Here is a 24,393-nt window from a genome sequence, read left to right as displayed (position 1 = left end):
CACAGTGAATGTTATGAATCATAATGACTTTTCCATGGTGAATGTATGTACAGGGATTTGTTTTGGTAGTGACGGTGCTTGCTGCTGACACTACTTGGAACTGGTTTAAGATTCACTCTACATGCTGCCTGACGCACAGCACAAAGTAAACGGAATCTCAGAATTATAAGTCAAAGTACAAGAACAGATACTCGATTATTTCACTCGATATTATGCATTTAAGGCCCAATTAGTGATGCAGACAAATAAATGGGTAGCCCCACAACCAAAAATAAATACAATATAGCTTCAATGTATTTTTTTTTCTCTAGGTGATTGACTGAGCGCTTACAATTACAATTTAGTGCAGTCCACTCCCCTTTGTTTTTACTGCATTTAGAGATGAGTGCAAACCCGCGCCCTAGTCTCCTTGTGGTATGTGCTTTATTGGTACACTCATATCCGAGGGGTTTTTCTTGGAATTGAACTTGTATACCGGGTATATCCGGGTCGCACTTTATTCAACTAATGAGAGCCATGGGAGCCTGCATTCTATTGGGATTTAAATCTCTTCAAATACGCAAGATATTGTGGTTCTTCTTCTGTGTTTGTTTCCCTCTTTTGTCTTGTTGGTAAAGCACGCAGGCCCCTACATCAGTGCAAGAACAGAATTCACCTGCACAAGTGGAGCGATGCAGTATTGGGGACCGTAAACGTTTCATCTCCTATCGGGGCGCTGCTGTAAAGCCTTCAGTTAGTCCCCACACTGTATGAGGGCTTGTTGCATCAGCAGCAAAAGTAAAACACTTCAAATCTATTGACAGTTGCGAGCAGACTGAGATGAGTGGTTATACTACAGTCAAAAGGCTTAACCCATTTATACCTGAGGATGAATCTACAAATGCAGAATCGACAGTTTTCTGAAAAACCCTTATGTTTCTGTCAGTGGTTCTAAAACATTTTCATGTCAAGGACCCCCAAAAATGTATTTAATTGCCCGCCGACCCCCCATCTGAAAATTATGTTTTGAGTTAAAACGTTTGCTGTGAAAGAATATATATCCAACGATTTGCACCACATTTTCACAATTTAAAAAGAATAGCAGATCTACAAGCTCATAGCGCAGTACTAAGGTATAGCATAATGCTTAAAACACTAAAAGGGTTTCCCGTCCTGAAGGGGTTAAAAAAGTCTGATTTAAAATCTCTGCTTCACAGCAGCACTGCCCATGGTATCCACTCTAAAGCACGCAGACACTCTCAGCCATTGAGTCTCAGACACGAGGACACAGAATTACATCCTGCTTTAGCAGAACAAGCGCTTGCATTCTGCAAGGTCCTCTCTGGCAGATGGTGAATAATAATAGCCTTGAAATGCGCTATACAAATAAACTCGCCTTGCCTGGTATTCCTGCATTAATATTTATTTTTTATTCGTCGTCCCAGCACCACCACCACTGTGTCTCTCCACTCTCTTGGCCCATGTCTGTTTGTCTACTTACATTTGCATACTATTATCTGTCTGCTGTGTTTGTCTGGTCTTGATGCATGCCCTCAAAGGTGTGTGTGTGTGTGTGTGTGTGTGTGTGTGTGTGTGTGTGCGCGCATGCTTGCTTGCACACAAACACAGTGTGCAAACACATCAACTGCCTCTCTTAGTGTGGTTTTAGACAGCCAGTTTCATATTAACGATCTATTTGATAAACACATTCTTGCTCTCATAGTAGTGGGACACACAACAACAGTGTGTTTGTTGTTGGTAACTGTATCTGTGTGGCGTCCGTCCGTCGGCAGATCTCCAGACGCCAGCTCAGCCCGTTGCAGCTCCAGGCGCCGTGGCAGCCAGAAAGCAGCCCGCCAGCCAGCCAGAGGAGCAGGCGGGGAGCAGCACTCAGGGCGAGGCCTCCGACAAACACTGCAGCAGTAGTGAGTACACACGCACGCACACGCACACGCACACTCACACTCACACTCACACTCACACTCACACACACGATACACACATGATACACAATATGATATTGCACGCAGAGCATCGTATCATACACCCAGTGATACATAGTTACGCACACTCATTTGCACACATGCACACATAGTCCACATAGTCCATAATTATACAAACACTGTCTGGCTTTGCACAGTTAGACACGTATCAATTGCTATGGTTGGAAATCACCAGAGACCTCATGATTTGGCCAAGATTCTTTGATATATTAAATAATAATATAGGTAGAAAATGGTATAATACATCAAAGCATCAACGAATCGATACAGAATACAGATTGTGGCAAAAGTAATTGAGACCTTGTACTGAATATATTTCCCCTCCACCCCTAATATACTGTATACACACTAATGCATGCTGTACAGTCAGGTGTGCATGCCATACGTACACCCATCATTAGGGATGGAGCCTCGTTAATTTGTACTGATAACGAGCACCTTATCGACCAGGCTTATCAAGCCAGGTTCTTATCGAGCCCACTATCGAGCATTTTCTATTCTTTTGTGGAAAGACGGGAGACAGTGATTTCTAAACAGAACCAGTATCTAGTGAATACAGTTCTTTTCTTTTTTTAAAGATTTTGTTTTGTTGCCTTTTCAGCCTTTATTGATGGGTTGAAAGTAATCTGACCGGAAATGGGGAGAGAGATGGGGGGAAAGACACACGGCAAAGGCCGTCAGGATTGGGAGTCGAACCCACGGCACGCCGTCAGACTGGGTCAGCAGCCTAGGTGCCCAGACAGTTGAGCTAACCGTCCGGGCCATACAGTTATTTTCTAACAGATGGAAGGCAATTGACCTTTTTACCAATAAAATAGTATTAAAGAAACTGTTAACTGGTTAATGTGTGTACCGTCACTTTAAAAGCGTAATTGTGTTTCCCTGTACAGCCTTGGTTGGCAGGTATCAATACGCTTCAATACAATTATAGACCGACATGTTTGTGCCACCATGGATGGTTACATTTATTTCTTGATCGCCTCTTGTCTTGATTGTTTAAACATGACATCATGGGCCACTATCATGCTATGCTCCATAACAGGCTTGATTGATACTCAATAAGCTTGTTATTGGGTTTTCTCGGGTATCGATTATCGAGCTCCATCCCTACCCACCCATCATACTGTATTTCATACACAGATGCCATTGTCAACTAGGTCACTGCCAATTTCTAGCAGCAGTGAGTCCAAACCACCAAGTCAGGCAATAGAAAACACTTGTACTGTACTGTAACAGTGAAGTGGTCGGAGCGTTTGCCCGCTCCATCTCACTTTTGGTGTGGAAGTGGCCCATAGGGATGAGGATCTGCCAGGAGACCAACATAGATTTTTCCCACTTTTGCACACCATTGATACATGCTCTCACACACACACACACACACACACACACACACACACACACACACACACACACACACACACACACACACACACACACACACACTATTAATGTCTTTGCCTAATTTGCTTCTCTCTGCCTCTCGTAATTACTTGCATTACTTGCATCTCGCAAGTAACACAGGTCTTATGCACGACCGATGTTTAGATTTATGGGGAAAGGATAATGCCCTGGAAATCTAACCATTTATTTAGCAAGGGAGGAACCAACCCCCGTTTGACATTTTTGTGTGCATGACATGGAAATGAGTTTGCTTTAAAAATGGAAATGCCGTTCTCGGAGTCGGGCCTTATTTAGACAGCCGCCCAAAAGGCCTGACTTCACAGTATTTAGAGCAGGCCACCTTAAGCTGATTAAAGGTTTCCCATCCGCCCCGACCCCCCTCTGAGACACGCTCTCTTCCCGCTTAACTCTTCTCTAGTGCTCGCTGAGTTTGTCTCTGTGCCAAGCAGCTGCAGTATATTACAGAAACAAACCAGATGTATGTGATGCCCACACAGCCATTGGCTCACACGCACATGCACACGCACGTGCACGCGCATGTACACAGTACACATCTCTCAGTGGTGGAGAGACGCAGCGCAGTGGGCAGCCTCATTAGAGAGGCCGGTCTCTCCGCCCTGGGCACAGCGTGATCACGCTACGCAGCGTCCCTACCATACCACCTACGGCAAGCGACAGGTGGACAGGGGAAGAGGGGGCACGGGGGACGGGGGGGACAAATGAGGTCATTACCTGAACGAGACATGTGTAAGCAGGTTGCGTGTGTGTGTGTAAGCAGAGCGGTCCCCCGAAGCTTCCACCTGGATGACAGGGAATGGAAGGATGGGGCTACGCTCAGACACGGCTGTGAATGAATGAAGCATGGATGACTGTAACATCCTAATACCACATTACAACAGAGCAGCAGAAAGTCAAAGCCGTACGATTTGTCACACGTGATTTTGCTTTTGACCCGTCTCTTGGAGCGGTGAGCCGCAGCCGTGCCTTGCTCGGGAATCCTTTGATTAGTTGATTTGACCCCTCAATCCAACCCATTGATGCTGAGTGCCAAGCAGGGAGGCATTGGGTCCCATTTTTGTCTTTGGTATGACCCGGCCGGGGATCAAACCCGGACCTCCCAGTTTCAGGGCGGACACGCCAACCACAAGGCCACTCACTGTCTGGTCAAAACATGATGTAGAATGATGTACTCTTATGTACATCATACTGAAGTGAACACATTTCGCGATTTATTTATCTTTTAGATGTTACCATTTTTTTTAAGGGTGAGAAGGACCATACCGGTAGTCTGGCATGTTAAACCCATTGACTACAACGCGCAGTATACTTGTCAAGGCATATTGTACTGTATAGTTTATTACATTTTAAAGGAATTCATTTTTAAGTCTGTAAATGAGTTGGCAATTCATAAGATCCCTAAATCAAAGCTGAAATCCCGGGGGGATAGATCGTTTTCTTTTGTAGCGACCTCACTGTGGAATGAACTTCCACCTCATATTAGAGCTTCTCAAACCTTGCCTGTGTGTAAATCACATCTGAAAACTCACTTGTACTCCCTGGGGTTCGAACATGCTGATTAAGAGTTGCTGCTTCCACTGCATATTGTCTTTATGTTGCCCTGTTTCTTGTATTGTTGTTTTTCGCCCTTGATATTTTAGTATTTTTTTTTGTGTACAGCACTTTGTTTCAACTCTGAAAATAAAGTGTACATTTGTAAATAAATTGGATTGGATTGTAGCTCTGCAGCAGTTACTTGTTTTGCAGTGCAATACCATAGTCAAACACCGAGTGGCGCTTGCCTCTCATGAGAACATCCCTAATAGGGCCCCCTACTGTGTGAGTAAACCTTTTTCTCCTGCTAGGGGAGGAGGGAGGCACCACCTCCTTGAGAGATGAGAGTCTCTGTCGGCCGCCCATAAATAATGTAAGATACTGGTTACATCTGGGCCTCTGCTGCCTCACCACTATTTATCTTGCTGGTCCAGGCCAGAGAAAAAAGCACTTCTGTGGTCGGAAGGGGATCTTCTGGCTTTATGCCACCACTTTTGTCCCATCTTAATACAATTCCGAGGAAATGTGTTGGGGGGGCTCAGAATGATCGACAGGCAACGGAGCTCAGGCTTAACCGCTTCAGGACGGGAAGCCCTTTTTGGTGTATTTAAGCTTCATGTTATACTTTAGCTGTTGAAAAATAGCAGATCTACAAGTTTAAAAAAATCGTGAAAATCTTTGAATATATTATTCTTTCAGATGCAAACGTTTTTTACTTGTATCTTTGCTTCTGGGGGGTCCCTGGAACAACATATTTTCAGATGGGGGGGGGGGGGTCCTTGACATGAAATAGTTTGACACTGACATAGAAACATAGGTTTTTCAGAAAACTGTCATGATTTAGAAGATATTTTATTAAATCTGGCCTCAGTCCTAAATGGCTTAATGCTGTCATTTTTTTTAAAGCTTGCTACTTGAAGCTCCGTGGTGTTAGTCACAACCACCAGCAAGACTCATTTGACCTACAGTATGTTTGACCGTCACGCATTTTATGACTACATCAATAACTGCTGGACTATGTGTGGGTTTTTATGGCACGTTTCATCATCAGGAGTTGGCACCCATCGCTGCTCTGCCAAGCCCGAGGGCCACTTTACATCAACACAACTATTAGGCTTCTCACATTGTGCTTAATCTGAAGATCTTCTCGTCTGTACACTACACGGGCAGAAAACACACCGTGTGAGCCCAGAGGTCGTTAACCTCTTCTAACCTGGCATCCCCGATTTGGGGGAATGTTACGTTTTGCTACTAAAATAAATTAAAAAAAGTCTAAATTGTCTAAATGTTCAAATATATTGGCTATTTATTTTCTGCTATTTGTCGTATGACGAAGTAATCTGGCTTAAGTGGTACGTTGAATACCACTTAAAACCCCTCCACACACACACACACACACACACACACGCGCGTCTGATGGGTTACCGTGACACTGCAGTAAGACTATATTCTGCCATTATCCACAGTCTTTATCTGGCGGAGCAAAGTGTCACAGATGCGGTCCACTAATTCAGAGTCTCTGGGAGGGAGAGCCGTTATCCGGGCCCCTCCAGAGGCCTAATTAATTAGGCTAACTCTGTTTTAATTCATTCGTGACATCGGCAACCGGTTCTCACCTGGAGCACCACAGTGAGGCAAACTACCGTATACGTAGGTCCAATTAGCTTAATTGACCACAGGGTGACAATCATGTATGTGTTGAGATATGATGCAACCTTGCGTGGCCGAGGAGCACTGCGTCGACTTATTACCGCAAATTTTGATTTTAGTTTAGTCATAGTCTCTGGAATAAAACTTAATTTACTTCATATTTTAGTCACCTGAAATGTTTCAATGTTAGTCTAGGTTTGGTCGACTAAATATCATGATTTAGTCTACTAAATCTACATTTGATTTAGTCGACTGAAAGGTATTTTGGCGAGCCATGGCCAGTGTCATAATGGCTGATTTTACACATTCTGAAGAAAAGAAACGCATCACATGAATCTGCTATCTTCAGCATGCAACCAAGCATACAATGACTTGTCTTGTAGTTCTACTGGATCTCTCCCTAACATTTTAATCTAGCTTTTATTTTGTTTTTAATTGTCAATATATTTAGTCTTAGTTTTAGTCATCATAGCTTAGTTTTTATTTTGTTTTTATTTAGATAGTTGACGAGCATTTTTCGTCATAGTTTTAGTCGACTGTACACTACAGTGCGTTAACAATGCAATGGACCCGTACGGATGAACTTCCACCCCCGACTGCACTCGGGCCAAGTTGGGGCTGCTGGCAGTAAAGGTTAGGACATGTGGAGGTCAAACTGATCCCACATCATCCCCCCTTGGGGAGGTTAAAGCCTATCTGGGTCCATTCAGGTGTTCTATAGGGTTGTTATCTGGGTTCAACCCTCACTCTTTAACTATTCCTCTGCTCCATCTCCTCTGCGCGGCTTGGCCTAGAGCTCAGACTGTCTTCTGACATTCAGAGATAATAATGGAGGTTAGTGCCAGCCAGGGCCGAGATGCCATTTTGGTTTGGTTTTCGGGAATTAAATGGAACTCATCCTCTCCCACCCACTCCCCCATCCCCCCAACTAATTTTAAACAAATAAATTGTGAAATGTGAATATAGTACAGTGACTTGTATAAAGGTCAGAAATAAACTGTAGTACAGGCAGTGTTAGCATGAACAGGTTGCTTTGGGGTGTGAATACAAGGAAGTCCTGAAGCGGCCAGGAGAGGTAACGGATCTGAGAGAAAGAGGAAGATTGTTCCAGTCAAATGGGGCTTTGTAGTGGAATGACTAGCACTAGCCCTGGTCCAGTGCTTATAGCGAGTCTCTCACTAATGCCTCCACTGCTCTCTAGCAGTTTTCTCACTGCCGTGTGAGGGTTTTAATTCCCTGAAAATAAACAAAACGACGTAGCTACTCACCGAAACAAAGCCTGCTAGACCTTGGTCAAAGTCTGTTCTCAAAGCTGGGAAGTGTCTCAGGTCCCCAGCTTTTCTCTAAAATGCACTTTGTGCCATTTTAATGTACCGGACAGTCATTTTTTCTACTACTACATTTCCGGTTTGAGCCTGCGCTGATCCAGTGGGATGCATTTTGTTTCATGACAAAAATAGTGCATTTTAGAAAGAACCTGGGGAACTGAGACCTTTTGATTTGTATCATTGAAAGAGGGAGATTAATGGGCGCAAATGCCACAACCGAGAGCTCAGCAGGAGAAAACGTTCAAATTAGGGAGACTCCTTTGGAATTGGGTGTTGGCAGCTATACATAAAGTGGCAACTGAAACTGAAATTCATGTATGTATGGATGTTGTTATTGTTATTATTATTGACTATGAACTGAATGTTTCTGCCTACAGGTGAATTTACCTCAGCTGCTTGTCTATAATGTTGGCTAGTAGCTAGTGTAGTATATCTAATCCTGTTGAGTTAATTTCTGTGTTGAGGTTTACAAACCTGATGTCTGTTACAATAAACTGGTTGGTTGACTACTGCTGTAGCCTGTTGGTGAAGCAATGGACGAAGGAAGCCATTTCCATTAGCCTGCACAGATGGCTTTATCCAATGTTTCTCTACTACCCGGGGTGGGCCTCACAAGCCAAAAAGCCTCATGTTGGCACGCCTGCCTTGATGTCAAGTAAAAAATCATAAGGATGGGGGTGTGGCATGCATAATTTGTCAGTGAAAATAGCATGCACGCCTCTTTTACAGTTTTTTCTCTCTCACCCCTTTTCTCTTTAGCCCACCCCCCTACACATACACTCTCAGTGATAGGAGGAAACCCAGGACCCATTTCTCGGGTCATGGCCCTCAGTTCATTCTTAGCACACTGCCACGAAGATCCAGTTCATTTGCAGTGCCTTGCCTTCATCCATAATTAATTCATCTCAGTCTTACATGTTCTCTCACGGCTGTTTTAAAACCAACTCTGCCAGCTGACTACTTCTATTCTTGTAGAAGTATGGCAGAGTGCATGTGAAACCTTGAATTCCTTATCCTTTATTTATTGTAAACATGTTTATAATTCACATAGTCAGTTGCCTATAGTGTTTGTCTCCTTTCATACGTTCCAGATCACAATGTCCTCACTAAAGTGTTTTCTTGTGCAACTCAACAAGACTGCTCTTATTCAACAGTTGAACTGTGTTTATGTGGGAGAAAAATGGAGGGACCGCATCACGTGTACTCGACATCAATCAATCAATACTCTCCCTGCCTTGCATCACATGTCACGTACACCGACTGTATCTAACTAACAAAAGGTGAGGTAAGAGCTCCGTGCTCATTGTGAACAGTCCTTTAGAAAAGAGACTGCTCAATCATGTCTGTTGTTGTGGTGAAGGATTCACACAATATACAGGCTCCTCCATGTTCTATCCACGTTCATGCAGTTCATTTGTGCTCAAGGCCGTTCTTATCTTACATCTCGAGAAACACAGAAAGCTAGAAGTTTAACCTGGCAGGCAATGCATCTTACATGCTAGTGGAATTTTTCCAACATGCATGTCTGCCACTTGGCCAGTTCTTTATCCTACTGCGATAGCTGGTAATTGGAGCATCGGTGCAGACCAGTTGTTGCGCTGCCTCAACCTGTGCTCTGGAAGAGGCTGCAGGGGCTTCAGCTCTTGACATAATTGTTTGAGTGAATGGAGTGCATGTTGGGCTCGGACTGAACACATGGACCTCACGGCTAGCTAGCTTCTTATAGCCAGGCACCGGACCGCTACCTCAGCCCCGCTGACCTGCCAAAACGTCTAGAATCCAGACGGACAAAGTGCGTGCTTCTTCTTTGACACCTCCTTCTTCTCTTCTGTCTCTCTCTATTTAATTTCCATGGCTGTCCTCCTTCCCTTTCTCCCCCTTGCTTGCTCCTTACCTCTGTAAGATCCTTCCTACCTCTGTAAGATCCTTCCTACCTCTGTAAGATCCTTCCTACCTCTGTTCTTGGGTCTTCCGATTCCGTCCATGAAATGATGAGCGAGTCTGATGATTGGCCGTGCTTGATGCCATGCTCGACTGAACATGAGTTATTTGGCGTGTTCACTCAGGGACTGTGTAACAAGACCTCAAATTGAAAGCCCTTTGCCTTAATGAGGTGCTGATATCCAATCTATACAGATATCATTAGGAATGAATGTCCTGCCTTTTAATAACCGCTTTCCACTGAATGAAATAGAAAGATAACCGTCTACGGCCCTCGTATAAGAAGGCCGGCCGTTTGCAAGTCACAGCTATTCAATTGCAACAGAAACACCTCGTCATAACATCATCGACTCCTAAATGGCCCAACCCCCTAACCAGAATATGTCAGTGGCCGACGGCAAGAATAAGGAAACATCTGGCCCAGAATGGAAAAGGCAGCATTATTATTAGTTATTATGACTGGACACAGAGAATCTCCCACAGCTGCGTCCAGGCAGCCATGCAAAAACAATCTCAGATGCACACTTTGACGCCCCGCGGTGCTCGCTAATGACATCCCTGCGCAGCCTTGAGCCAGCCCAATGCGCTCCGGCGTAAGCTGCCATTTTGTGGGCACAGATGCCTGCTGGAACATTGTGGCACCAAGCGTGAAATGAATGTAAAATCAGCCATGATGCCTTTCACTTCCGTTTATTGTTTTTGGGGGCAGATGAGCCAGCATCAGCATTTAGCATCTCCCTCTCTCTCTCTACGGGTCCATAATAATATACCCTTCGGTGCGTCACAAGGCTCAGTGGTTGGTCTTGTGGACATGTGTCACTGTTAACCCATTTAGACCTGAGACCCATTCTAAAATAATGGCTTCTAAATCCTGACAGTTTTCTGAAAAAACTATGTTTCTATAGTATGTCAGTGGTTCTCAAACTATTTCATGTCAAGGAGCCCCAGAATTCTATGTATTTGGCCGCCGACCCCAATCTCAAAATATCTTGTTCCAAGGACCCCCCAGAAGCAAAGACGTTCGCTCTGAATGAATATATATTCAAAGATTTGCGCCACATTTTCACGATTAAAAATAAATATTATAATAATAAAATAATAGCAGATCCACAAGCTCATAGCGCGGCACCGCGCTACGAGCTTGTAGATCTGCTATTTTTCAATAGCTAAAGTATAACATAATGCTTAAAACACCAGAAGGAGTTCCCGCCCTGACAGTTAAATGTACACAGTCACACCATTCAAAGTTGGGTGTCTGTCCTCCTCGCAGGGTTTAATATCTGTTGTTTATTGCCGTGCAATTCAGATGCGGATATCATTGTAAATGGCTCATATGTCTCCCTGATAGAAATAGGCCCAGAGAGGTGCATTTGAAATGATTGAGCATCTCTCTTCATTGCTGCCTTGCATGCCCAATGAAGGTAAGCTGTGGATGTCACAGAGAAAGGGAGAGAAAGAATATGGGGTGTCTTTGCTAGACTGAGAGAGAGAGTTACGGTGCTGACTGGGCCCAATTATGATGAATGGTTATTGCCTTTTCAATGGTTAGGCCAGGTATTTTACTGAAGATACCAAGACAGGAGCGAGGGTGAACATACAGTACTGTATAGAATACAGAGCCGTTGTTGTTATGTTGACACTTGATTGTGACTGAGGCAGCCCGAGCAGCATTTCAACTCTTGTTTTGAAACTTCCACACATGGACTCTGCTTAATGAGGTGGGCAGCTAGAAAAGAATGACATATTTGTTTCTCAAATGATATTCTGAGGCCGTCTGTGGACAAGTCTTGGTTTTACAATAAGGCTTGGCTCGGCTTCCATCCTAATGAAGTGGATCTGAACGCTGAGCGTTCAATGATAAACGGGTTCTCTCTCTTCGAGAGCAGCCCTGGACTTGAGCATTTAGCCCTCACTTATTTCAACTTAAAAAACTAAATAAATAAAAACATTTTCAGCATAGTGCAGTCAATTGGGCAATTTCAGTAAACATCATAAACTAGCAAATACAAAACGGCCTAATAGGAAAGTCTCTCTTTCTGCCTTGATTTCTGTTCTAATTGATTTGAATCATTGATTCACATGATGCAATTAGTTGGAATGACTTATGGATCTGTTGTCATCTTTGCTTCACCCCATGTCCCATTAGACAGCCAATTATACAGCTTAGTCTCTAAACCAGCAGTCAGTGATTACACTGCAGTTTACATACAACCCAGCTTCAATATTACTTTGTCTTATTGCTTATGACAATTGATAAAGGCCAACTCATTTTAATTATTAGGCTCCAGTCCACATTCTATTAAGAAGGCCATGGATATGAAGAAGAAACTCAGGCTCAGACAGCTAACATCAGGGCGATAAAATGCTGCTCATCTGCAAATAGCAATGGGCCTCTGTTGTCTGGGGCTGAACTGTAATGTTTCTTGCAACTGAATAGTGGGAAAGGTAATGGCCACATTTTCCACTGTGCATATTAACTTTTCACACACACACACACACACACACACACACACACACACACACACACACACACACACACACACACACACACACACACACACAGCACTCACTTGCATCACCATTGGACCGTTGCAGAGCAGGAGGCACATTAAGCGACATGAGTCACATTAGGATGCTATAAGGACACGCACAAGACTGACTTTTCAATTATATATCAAATTACTCCTGGAGTTGCTCTTATCCAACCTAAACACCACATCTCCATTAAGCCAAGGAGACAAGATGCATTCTCTCTCTCTCTCTCTCTCTCACGCTCTCTCTCTCACGGCACAACTGCCTCTATTTCGTCTAGCTAACGAGTCATTATAGCCATGCCATCTGAGAGTGGAGGGCAGCCGTATGTAATAAAATGGCACACCAGGGTTAAAGTGGATCCTCTGAACATTATTTTGCACAGCCATCTCATGACTGATGGTCCCTTGTTAACCTGGAGTTCCTGTGAGAAATATGGCAGAGGGCTTATTAATAGTGTGATGAGACAGGTCTGTTCTTTGTTCCCAGAATGACTTCACGCCACAGGGTCTTTGTCATGGGCAAATAGATGCAAATTGCTGTGTTTCACACATGTCTCTCGCTGGCCTTATTCAGACTTTCAGATTTTTTATGGGGCACTATATCTGTCATATCCGGTATCGGCCAATATGCCAGTCTAACCACCGCGCCGACACAGAGGCAGGTAAATAAAATGTTGGGACATGTGGAGTTTGCTTTCGAGTTCTCCAAACTGCAAGTGCACATTTGAGTGAGGAGTCTGCTATAAACACAACACGAGATATATAGCTAGATAGCGGGGTCCATCCCTATGTTCCCCAGGTTCTATGTTCCCCACTCCTCTCGCCCCCCAAAAAAGGTTCTATGTTCCCCGCTCAACCAAAAAGAGGTTCTATGTTCCCCACTCAACCATAGGAGATGGCTGTGGACAGATGTTAAATGCTTATTTTATTTCCATAAACACAACACGAGATCACAACACTGCTATCGGTATTCGGTATTCGGTATCTGTATCGGCTAACACAGAAATTGTGGTATCGGATCGGGAACGAAAAAAGTGTATCGGGACATCCCTAACACACACACACACACACGCGCATACACTCAAACAAAACCCCATGAAATTACTTAATCGGTTTTGTTTTTGTCCGCAGCAGACTGAAGCATACATTTCTGTGTTTGTATTTAAAAAAATATTCTTCACTAAGGCGTATTGTTGGCTGTATCATCTCAGTGCTTCATTACATCTCATACCTTAGCCTCGAGAGTTCTCCCTGTCCTTTCACTGCCCCCCTAAACTCCTCCTGACCTGGCCGAACGCAACTCAAGCGAGCAGCTTTTAGTCTCACAAATTAACTGGGAAAAGGAGTCCCTTGGAGTCACCAGAATGTTGCCAACCGAGAGGTTATAGAAGCTTCATTTCCCATCTGGGGAAATATCTAAATGGAGTGAGTGAATAGAGAGATGCTTCCTCTCACTCACACCTCCCACCGAGGTGCCCTTTTGCAAGGCACTTTCACCCTAGTTGCTCCAGTGGAGCCGTTCATTGGCCAGCAGAAGACGGTGGAAGGCTGCGGTCGCGCTGGGCAGCTCCCAGGTGTGGAGGTGTGCGAGCGTACAAGCGTGAAGCAAGGCGTTGCTATAAATAAAAGAACATCAGTGTGTCTGAGTGAATGTTCCCCTGGTTAAATAACGGCTTACAAAAGGGTGAGCTGGAGGAGAGAGAGACCTTTGCTATGGTAACACCATCAGAGGTTGACATTCCAATTGAGCCTATACTTTCTTGAATGGTAATTTGGCTCACACTTTTTTAAGGAAATGAGCATCAATTAGACAAGCTTGTTTTTGAGGGCTTTTTGCCATGGCATATTTTTGTTTGCATGAACAAAAACCCTTACCCTACAGGTCCATTTGTACACTCTCAGAGTTAAATTAACACTCAAGATCCTGGTCTCTAAACTGTCAGGCCAGCCTGATGGAGGGGAAAGGAACTGGTTGGAATAACGTGTTCGTTCCACGTGCTACGTCCAACAGGGGACACTCCACCCCTGTCCAGTGAAAAGAAGCAGCTTGGACTCATCATGCACTGACAGAAGCATGAGGTCGGTCCGTTACTCTCCCGATGATGGCAGAGGGAGTGTGGCGCCCAGGATTACATAGACAATTGACCCTGAGTGAAAAAAGGAAGGGAAAAAAAGTGTGTGGCATTTCTTGTATTGTATTGATAGTATTGATCGTCACACTTGAGTCTTTCTCCAGCCAATGTGGTCCAAGTTAAATGCTTTTATTAGGTACATGTTGTTGGGTTCTCAAAGGGAACACATTGTACTGGCCAGCACAGCTTCACCATGGCCGTAATGGAAAGTTCCACTCGGCCTAGAGTAGACAAATGTCACGCCTGAGGACAGTTTCAGTCCTGCTTGCGATCAAATTGTAATCATGTGGGATTGTGCACCAAAAAGGGCTGATACTAGCTGGCCTTGAGCGAGTCAGGCTGTTATTAATAATGTGACGATGGTGACAAATAGGCGAACTCTGGGGGCTGAAAGTGACTTTCCTTTTGGACGGTCCCCCGGTGTTAACGTGCACTGCACGCCCAATTTCACTCTACAGGGGATGTGATAAACTTGCACTCCAGACAAGACTAAACATGGCCATTCAGGCTCTAATCTATTTTCTTCAAACCCCCCCCCTCTCCACCCCCACTACTGTGTGAGGGGTGTGCAGGCTGACCTTTCCCTTGACGCGCCTCCACACCTTGCTATTGGACGTGTGCGACTGTGCGTGTGTGCGTGCGTGTGTTGTGTATATGCGTGCATGCAGGCTGACATCTTCAGCAGTGCTGCAGCTTCTGCTACATCAGGGTACATGTGTCCTTTGAGAGGAGCTTACCCCAGGCGCTGTCATCCCCACCGGCTATTTGCTGAGCAACAGAACACACACACACACACACACACACACACACACACACACACACACACACACACACACACACACTCACACACACAGTGGAGTGTTTACCTGATTTTATGTACACTTTATCTTCACTTTCTTTTGCTTTTGTTCTTAACAGTCTCTGTGGTTTAAATCCTTTGTTCTTTTAAGTTAGGTTCTCTTCCCCCCCCCCCCCCCCCCCCCCCCCTCTCTCTCTCCCTCACCTTCCCTCCCTCTATGCAGACTGACTGACATGCAGGTGCAGTTTATATGATATGCAGAAGCAATCTTCTGTTACAATGTGTGTGACACCATTAAAGCTGGGCAGGCTAATGTGGCTGTCTAGGAGGGTGTGCATGCATGGGCGTGTGCGTTGAGTTGTGGTGACTGATCTCTTTCATTTCCATCAGCAAGGATGGGATCGTTTATTGATCTGGACGTTTCATTAAGTGTCAGGCCGCTGTGACACGTCAGGTGACAAACGGCTGGCTTCCTGTCATCACCCAGAGACCCTGAGGCCCTGAATGTCTCTCTCTCTCTCTCTCTCTCTCTCTCTCTCTCTGTCTTTCTCTCCATCTCTCTCTCTCTCTCTCTCTCTCTCTCTCTCTGTCTCTCTCTCTCTCTCTCTCTCTCTCTCTCTCTCTCTCTCTGTCTCTCCTCTCAGTTTCTGTCTTGTAGTGCAAGAAATTAGTCAAAAGGCTCGATAAAAGGCAGTGGCGATGGGACAGAGAGACAATGCTGCACTGAGATAGAGGTCAAGCCTTGGAAATTGCTGCCGTATTCATGAATAGCCCGTTTTTTGCACCACTGTAAATACAACTGGTATGCTTTCAGCTGGATGACATTCAGATGGGCTTGACCCAAAGCCTGACCCCAGGCTCGTGTTCACATTCGGAGATGTTGGTCTATTCTCCTGCCCGATGTCCTTGACATTGAAGGACATTTCTCTCGACTCATCGCATAATGAATAGCCTCCTGCGTGTGCAAATTGAGGTTTACGTAATTCTTGAGATTTTAAATGAAAGTGTTGAATCGAGTTTGCAGTTGGCCTTGGCTTATTATGCATAAGGAATAGGATGTGAACTTTTTGTGCTGATATAAAGCTCAAAGTGGTATGTTTTCTAGATGGAGGAAACATGGTCCAACGATTCCATCAAATGCCTGAGAAACTGATGGTTGTAACTGCAGTTACCTTTGAATTCCCCCCCCCCCCCCCCCCGCCAATCTATGCTCTGGAATACATTGCAGATAGAGTGCATATTGGCAGACAATAAAGACAATAAAGAAGGCTGTTATTGATTGAGTTTTAATTCAGCAATTTAGCAATTTCTCTAAGGGTGGTAAATCCTCGATGTCGTAGCCCACCACTGCTTAATAGAAGGTCTACGTTATTGATTAGACCATGTTTACGATTGGAATTCCAATGCCCACATAGTGGGGCTTCATGTCTGTATGTTTACAAGGTTGTCACGTTTTTTGGCTGTTACATTGGAAAGCAATATGCTTACTGTGAAGTATGTCTTGTATGTGTGTGCGATTAACCCACTGGCTTTGAGTCTTCCTATGTACCTGTGGTGATATGTGGGTACGTACACAGGCAGAGAGATGGGTTAAATGATGAAAAATGGCATAGAATAAATATAGACATTTAGATGTGTCTGACATTGGTATTCAAGTGCACCATTTTGTGTTGTTGGATTGCAACGTCCTCTGAACCAGTAAACCGATCGAACGTAAAAATAATCCATCCCAATCCCAGCCTGTGGTTTCTTCCAGTTACTTAAAACCAACAAGCAAAGGGTTAGCTTTCAAGATGGCAGCTCCAGAGTTAGCCCGACCCCTGACGCCAAGCCACTCCCCGTTCAGCCATGACGATAGGAGCAGACCCAGATCAATACTTCATTAATGTAACAAGATGGAGGCAGTAACCCCAGTCGATTCCAATGAACCACCATGTCTGGAACGTGCCGAGAATACGGCGTCGAGCACAACTGGACATCGTGTTCAGCCTGTGCTGCTTTGTGTGTGCATGCATGTGCACCCAACACTGGGCAGTCAAACGGTGGGCTGACAAAAGGCTGGTCATTGGGTTCTGCGTGCGTGTGTGTGTGTGTGTGTGTGTGTGTGTGTGTGTGTGTTCGTTCAAGTGGTGCGCTGGCAAATGTGTGCGAGAGCACGCACTCAGCCTAGCACTTAGGAAGACAGACTTGGCAGGGTAAAAGAAATCAACAAGGTGTTTCCACCGTGCTGAATACACAAGCTTGTTTCATTGCGTGTTCAACAGCACTATGTTCAACAGCTCGATGACTGCCACAAGCCTGCTTTAAGGGGCATGCAGTAGCGCGGCCGTCCGGGGATCGGAAAGTTCCATGTGTGATCCCAACTCCTCGCTGTGTCGTATTTTGAGGGGCCCTTTCAGCATGGACGTTTCCCTGTGCGAGGGGCCCTTTCAGCCCTTTCAGCATGGACGTTTCCCTGTGCGAGGGGCCCTTTCAGCATGGACGTTTCCCTGTGCCAGGGGCCCTTTCAGCATGGACGTTTCCCTGTGCGAGGGGCCCTTTCAGCATGGACGTTTCCCTGTGCGAGGGGCCCTTTCAGCCCTTTCAGCATGGACGTTTCCCTGTGCGAGGGGCCCTTTCAGCATGGACGTTTCCCTGTGCGAGGGGCCCTTTCAGCATGGACGTTTCCCTGTGCGAGGGGCCCTTTCAGCATGGACGTTTCCCTGTGCGAGGGGCCCTTTCAGCCCTTTCAGCATGGACGTTTCCCTGTGCGAGGGGCCCTTTCAGCATGGACGTTTCCCTGTGCGAGGGGCCCTTTCAGCATGGATGTTTCCCTGTGCGAGGGGCCCTTTCAGCATGGACGTTTCCCTGTGCGAGGGGCCCTTTCAGCATGGACGTTTCCCTGTGCGAGGGGCCCTTTCAGCATGGACGTTTCCCTGTGCGAGGGGCCCTTTCAGCATGGACGTTTCCCTGTGCCAGGGGCCCTTTCAGCATGGACGTTTCCCTGTGCGAGGGGCCCTTTCAGCATGGACGTTTCCCTGTGCGAGGGGCCCTTTCAGCCCTTTCAGCATGGACGTTTCCCTGTGCGAGGGGCCCTTTCAGCATGGACGTTTCCCTGTGCGAGGGGCCCTTTCAGCATGGACGTTTCCCTGTGCGAGGGGCCCTTTCAGCATGGACGTTTCCCTGTGCGAGGGGCCCTTTCAGCCCTTTCAGCATGGACGTTTCCCTGTGCGAGGGGCCCTTTCAGCATGGACGTTTCCCTGTGCGAGGGGCCCTTTCAGCATGGACGTTTCCCTGTGCGAGGGGCCCTTTCAGCCCTTTCAGCATGGACGTTTCCCTGTGCGAGGGGCCCTTTCAGCATGGACGTTTCCCTGTGCGAGGGGCCCTTTCAGCATGGACGTTTCCCTGTGCGAGGGGCCCTTTCAGCATGGACGTTTCCCTGTGCGAGGGGCCCTTTCAGCATGGACGTTTCCCTGTGCGAGGGGCCCTTTCAGCATGGACGTTTCCCTGTGCGAGGGGCCCTTTCAGCATGGACGTTTCCCTGTGCGAGGGGCCCTTTCAGCATGGACGTTTCCACTCATGCCAACGCTGTGCTTCCGTACTACACATGGAAGATGTGATGCGTTTGTTTAATGGCAGAATCATTCTGCACGCCACGGATTGATTATCCAAGGCAATACTTGCCATCGGGTCCCTCAGCCAAGTAGGTGACTGCGAACAAGGACCTCTGGCAAGCAGTCCACTTATGTCTTATCTATTTCATATCTACGGCAGCGACACGACTTCACCTTCTTCCTCTCTGCTCCTAGTCTTGGCAAAGGTCTCTTAACCCCGGCATGTTGAGTGACCTGAATCTGAAATCAAACGCACTCATCCGTGACGGTCCGCCCTGCTCTCCACTGCCCAACACTCTCACTTAGCTTCGTCCCATATGGCCACTTAATGGGATATGCACACACACGCACACACACACACACACACACACACACACACACACACACACACACACACACACACCAAGCGTTTTTTATTCCCTCACTCCCGACTCCCTTCCTCCTGTTTTAATATACTTCACTGCATGGAGCCGTACTGTTCACTGACCAGCGCCCTGAATGTGGAACCACAGTGGGGAATTGGACAGGAAACCTTCTGTGGAGGGCAGAAGAGCATCGTTCACTTCCAACGAAAAAGACATGCGCGCGCAAACACACACTCGCACACACACGGCACACACACACACACAGACACACACACACACACACAAAACACACGCTTTATTAAACAGGTCTAAGGACTATGTGCAATAGTAAGGAGGTAAGTAGGTTAGTAAGCAATAGGGGGTCTCCTAGGTCAGTAGAGTTGTGTGTGTGTGTGTGTGTGTGTGTGTGTGTGTGTGTGTGTGTGCGTGAGCGCATGCATACAGTATGTGCGTGTGTCCTCTTGTGTAATGTAGGCAGGTTACCTGGTGTTCTAGCCACTGCCAGTGAATGTCATAGACAATATAACACGCAGATTTTAAGTAGCATTTAGTTACATTGTGCACAAAACAACTAGTGGTGGAATAACTCAAATATCAGCTTATATTTGTCCTCAGAGACGGGCCAGAAACAGAAAGTGGTGCAGCAGCATAAAGTGTGTGGGTGGTGTTGTCCTTTTTCATGTGTTCTCTAATCCAGGAGCTGCCAAGGGATGTGTGCATTTTCCTCTAATTAGTTTGTCCACGACGGAAACGTGGTGAGATGTTTCTATGAGTCAGTGGTTTTATTTGTTATAACGTCACTGTCGGGCAGAAACATTGTGTCCTTTTATGATTTTTCATTAATGAATGCCCTTTTTTATACTTGCCCAAAGTAATGAAAATGGTGTGATGCATTGTGAGCTTGCCGAGCTGTCGCTTTGGCATACTAGAGGTTCTGGTGGCCCTCAAAAATATGTCGCACCGCCCCTTGGGCATTCCCCTTATGTGCTGGAATATGGAGATCCCTCTCAATAAAGTCTAAACCCTTATCATCAGTATATGCCTAAATATGGCCCATATGGAGCTGACTAATTTGTTTGCGCCTTGTAGTATTTCAAATATCAAGCTGATTTCTTTTCATTCCGTGACCATTCTTACTAAGTCTAATTTATACTCTGTAGTCAATAAAAATTCTAATGTATTCCACTCAGTCGTGCTGCTTGCCCACAAGCCTGTTTCATTTAAAATAGTGCCGTCTCTGAAGAAATGGGAAGAGATTGGGCATCACATTTCAAGGATGTAAATGGTCAATGTGTTTATCGATAGATAAGAGAGAGGGGGTCAGAACAAGCTGATTTGCCTTCGGATACCACAAGGCCCTCGCCTTCCCCTCGCTCTCTTTGCCACTGTGAATCTGATTGACTGCACACAAGGACTGGATTCAAGTGAGTAGTACAACTCACTTGTACTCCTTGGCATTCGAAAACTCAGACTGAGAGTCACTGTTTCCACCAGGCATTGTGCCTATATAATGTTGTCCCGTTTAGTGATGATAATTTCTTTATATATTTTTCTTGCTCTAGGTATTTTAGTATTTTTGCCAGCTGCTTGAAAAGCCGCTGGACAACATTTACACATACCTCTAGTAGCGACCATAGTGGACACTTTTTCATGATTGGCTGCCTCTAGGCTGCCTCTAAGCCAATGGGAGACTTACCCATAAAACCCATAGTGTGAACAGCATAAAACCCCATACTCTGAACGCCGCAACGTTCATAAACGAGAGCTTGCTGCAGCCTGCCATTATGACTGGGTTGATTGTTACCGAGTGTACAGCGCTTTGGCTCAAAACTCTTGTTTTAAATGTGCTTTATAAATAAAGTGGATTGAATTGTATTGCATTTAGAACAGTGGTTCTTAACCGTTACTGGTTTAAGTACATGCTGGGTCTGTGTTGGTCCCATTTTCTCCACCCTTATAAAACATCCAGGTTATTAAATCCATTATACTGTGCTGCTCTGGTCTGTCCTTGGAGCAGCATGTGCTTTGCGTAAAGGAGAGATTTAAGAATGAAGCATACTGTAGGTACATGAACAGATCAATAACGTAGATCTGATTTTATTAACATGGCTTTGGGGGAGGATGAGGCTGAGTTATGGCTGATGGAGTCGAGAGAACAAAGCATTTTCACGCTGGTTAATCAAACTAGACTACATCTAGAGTTATGTACTCAGGTCTGTGTTTGCATGGCTACACATGTGTGTGTACTGCGCTAACTAAAGAAAGAAGAAATACTCACCTTTTTTGGATACATCTCACAATGATCAACAAAAGATTTATATAGCAATGGTAGCTAATAACTATGGTCACTGTTAATTAAGCTGCCTGCTTTTCACTGACAATGGTGTGAATGGCCCAATTCTGGTGATGTACTTTATACGGCAGAGTGTTTTCCCTTACTAATAGTAAGGGAAAACACTCTGTATACATTTACTATTGTACAGGGCTGGCAGGTGGCACTGTTAAGGTGCACTCCCCCCACCAAACAGACCACCACTAATGAACCCGGGAGATGAGTCTGTTGAAAGGTGTGAAGAGTTGCTGCATGCACCTCTCTCCAGATTCCACACCACACTGACAGGCGGCTACTGAAGTGCTAAAAGTAGCTGATGATGTTGTTTTTCAATAACAAACGCTTAAACCATTTGAGAAAATATAAAGATAACTACTGCACTGCAGTGTGCTTAAAGTTATCTGGATTTAGACTATTTTTGGTATCTCTTTTGTATTTAATATTAATGAAAACACTCAAGTGAAACCTATGGAATACCACCGGTTGATTCTGTAATTTCACAAACATTTTAAAGAAACGCAGGAGTAAGTGCTAACTGCTAACTAAGGGTATTAATAAGTTAAAGATATGGCATATAAGCTTAGTTTTATTTCAGAGAAAAGCTGACGGCTGGTGTCTGAATGAGATGAGCCACACGCACACCGCCCCACTGTTTGTGTATGCATTTTGAGCACACGTGTGCTGTAGCAATATTTATACAGACAAAAGAAATATACGACAGGCACTAACTCTGGATTTTTAGAAAGGGTCATCGCTACCGCTCCTAGCAGCCAACCAGAGTGCTCTACCTCCTCTCCGCTAGGCCATTTGTAAAACCGACCAAGCTTGCTAAGCGACCGAGCCTAACCCATTCAACAGCAGATTTTCAGCGCGTGCACTGCAGGCATGTGTTCCGACATAACAAGACACCTACCCAAACACTAACCCTAATCACACACGGACCGCACACTCCTCGCAGGGGTTGTTGCACTCGGATTATTAAAATGATCCCTGGCTAATAAGACACATATATCTTAAAATATTATACGTGCCCTCTAAAACTAAAATTAAAAAGATTCTTTCAGTCAATAGGGAATGCTCCCGTCGCAAGTTGATGATGTCATACGCCCATGTGTGGTCTAGCCCTATGGAATTATGGAATGCATATGCTAATAAAAACAACCTAATACTTTCTAAAGTTAATATGAGCATCAAAGCCATATTTAAAATATGTTTTATTAGCATGTGCATTCCATAATTCTATAGGGCTGGACCACACATGAACATCATCAACTTGCGACAGGAGCAAGTCCCTATTGAGTGAAAGATTCTCTATTTATTAAAGAAATAAAATATTTAAGGTGTTTTTGTTTTATTTTTTTAGTAATAGAGGGCAAGTATAATGTTTTAAGACATATTTGTCTCATTAGCCAGGGATCCTTAAACAGCAGGCAGCCACAGTTTTCACTTGATAAAGCAAGTACTGAAGTACTTTAACTCAAGTACAAATTCGATAGAGCAACTTTCATTTGTAGTTGAGTAATATTTGACCACGTGTCTGCCACTGCACATACGTGGGATTTGTCGTCTGCATTGAGCTACTATTATGAGCTATTACAAATCCATGACAACCATTAATTGGGCGCCTGGGGAGCTGTTAGGGGTTTAGTGTTTGGCGGGAGAACCGGCGACCTTCCAGTTCCCAGGCGACCACTCTGCTGCAACCGCCCCTGTCGACGTGTGTGCTCATGTTTGTAGAATTCATTTGGGTTCTATTTTTATGTATATTGTAATACTGCATATACCGGTATGTAAAATGTAGCCTTCATTTAAAGATGGAATGCCCCCCCCCCCCCCCCCCCCCCCCCCCCCCACAAAAAAAACATGATCATCAGGTACTATGATTATACTAGGAGGAAGGAGGAAGTTTCAAAAAAGTGTACAGAAAGTGTTTTTTTTATCTGGCCAACCCCACCAGTTCATTAAGTATTTCGATTGGGCCTTTTGACTCAAAGGCTTTCAGCTTTCAGGAAGAAACCAAAAATACACAGGGAAGGCATATATCAATATTCTAACAACACCTGGGGGTGTAATACGAGTAATGTTAACCCCATAGACACATACAAAACAGATAAAGTACAACAATCACGGCACTCCAAGATTGGGAAGAGAGAATGAGAACATTTGTGAAGAAATGTGTTTTCAAGGGAGACCCAGCATAGCAGCATCAGCAACACAATGTGGAAGTCGCTCAAAATTCCACCTGTTCACAATCACATGCTCCAGATGCTGTACTGTACAGTTACTGTATATGACTGCAGTTTGCAGACTTTATAACCAACAACTACAGTACAATTTACAAACCAGACGCATAGGATGAGCTGAAGGGCACAGGAGCTTTATGGTGCTGAATGGTTGATCAGTGTCATTGCATTGGGGCTGATTTGTTTATTTAATACTTGCTGGTATGGCACTTTGGATGCTCCTCTCCTGGGGCCATGTTGCTGTCAGTGTGTGCGTGTACCGCTTTATATTCTTCCATCACGGAGGAGCCGGATAGCAGCAGCCCTAAACATTTGTGCTGCCGCATGAATCATGCATGCATTAGGCGCTTTTTAATTATTACAAAGTGCTCTGGCTCTTCCCACTTTCCCTTTCCCTCCGTCTTCCCCGCCCTCCACCGTATCTTCCGTCTGTGGTCGGGGCCGTTCATGCTCCAACAATTTCCATGCATTATTAAAGAGCCTGAGGATGACGAGTCATTTGCTGCCACTCTGTCTCACCTCTCTCTGTCCCTGAGGGGGAG

At 45.2% G+C, this 24,393-nt stretch overlaps 1 protein-coding gene across 1 annotated transcript in view; it reads left to right on the top strand.

Moving 5' to 3' along the window:
- Window positions 1–24,393, top strand: part of atad2b (ATPase family AAA domain containing 2B) — a 120,365-nt gene that overhangs the window by 54,610 nt on the left and 41,362 nt on the right. Inside the window, exon 24 of the mRNA XM_080791067.1 lies at window positions 1,773–1,904. Within this exon, the coding sequence (XP_080647193.1) occupies window positions 1,773–1,904 (132 nt within the window). The remainder of the gene's footprint in view (window positions 1–1,772; window positions 1,905–24,393) is intronic.

This window comes from Protomyctophum bolini, assembly GCF_963924005.1.
Source record: "Protomyctophum bolini genome assembly, chromosome: 19".
Classification (NCBI taxonomy): Eukaryota; Metazoa; Chordata; class Actinopteri; order Myctophiformes; family Myctophidae; genus Protomyctophum; species Protomyctophum bolini.
This window is presented reverse-complemented; position numbering and strand designations above follow the sequence as displayed.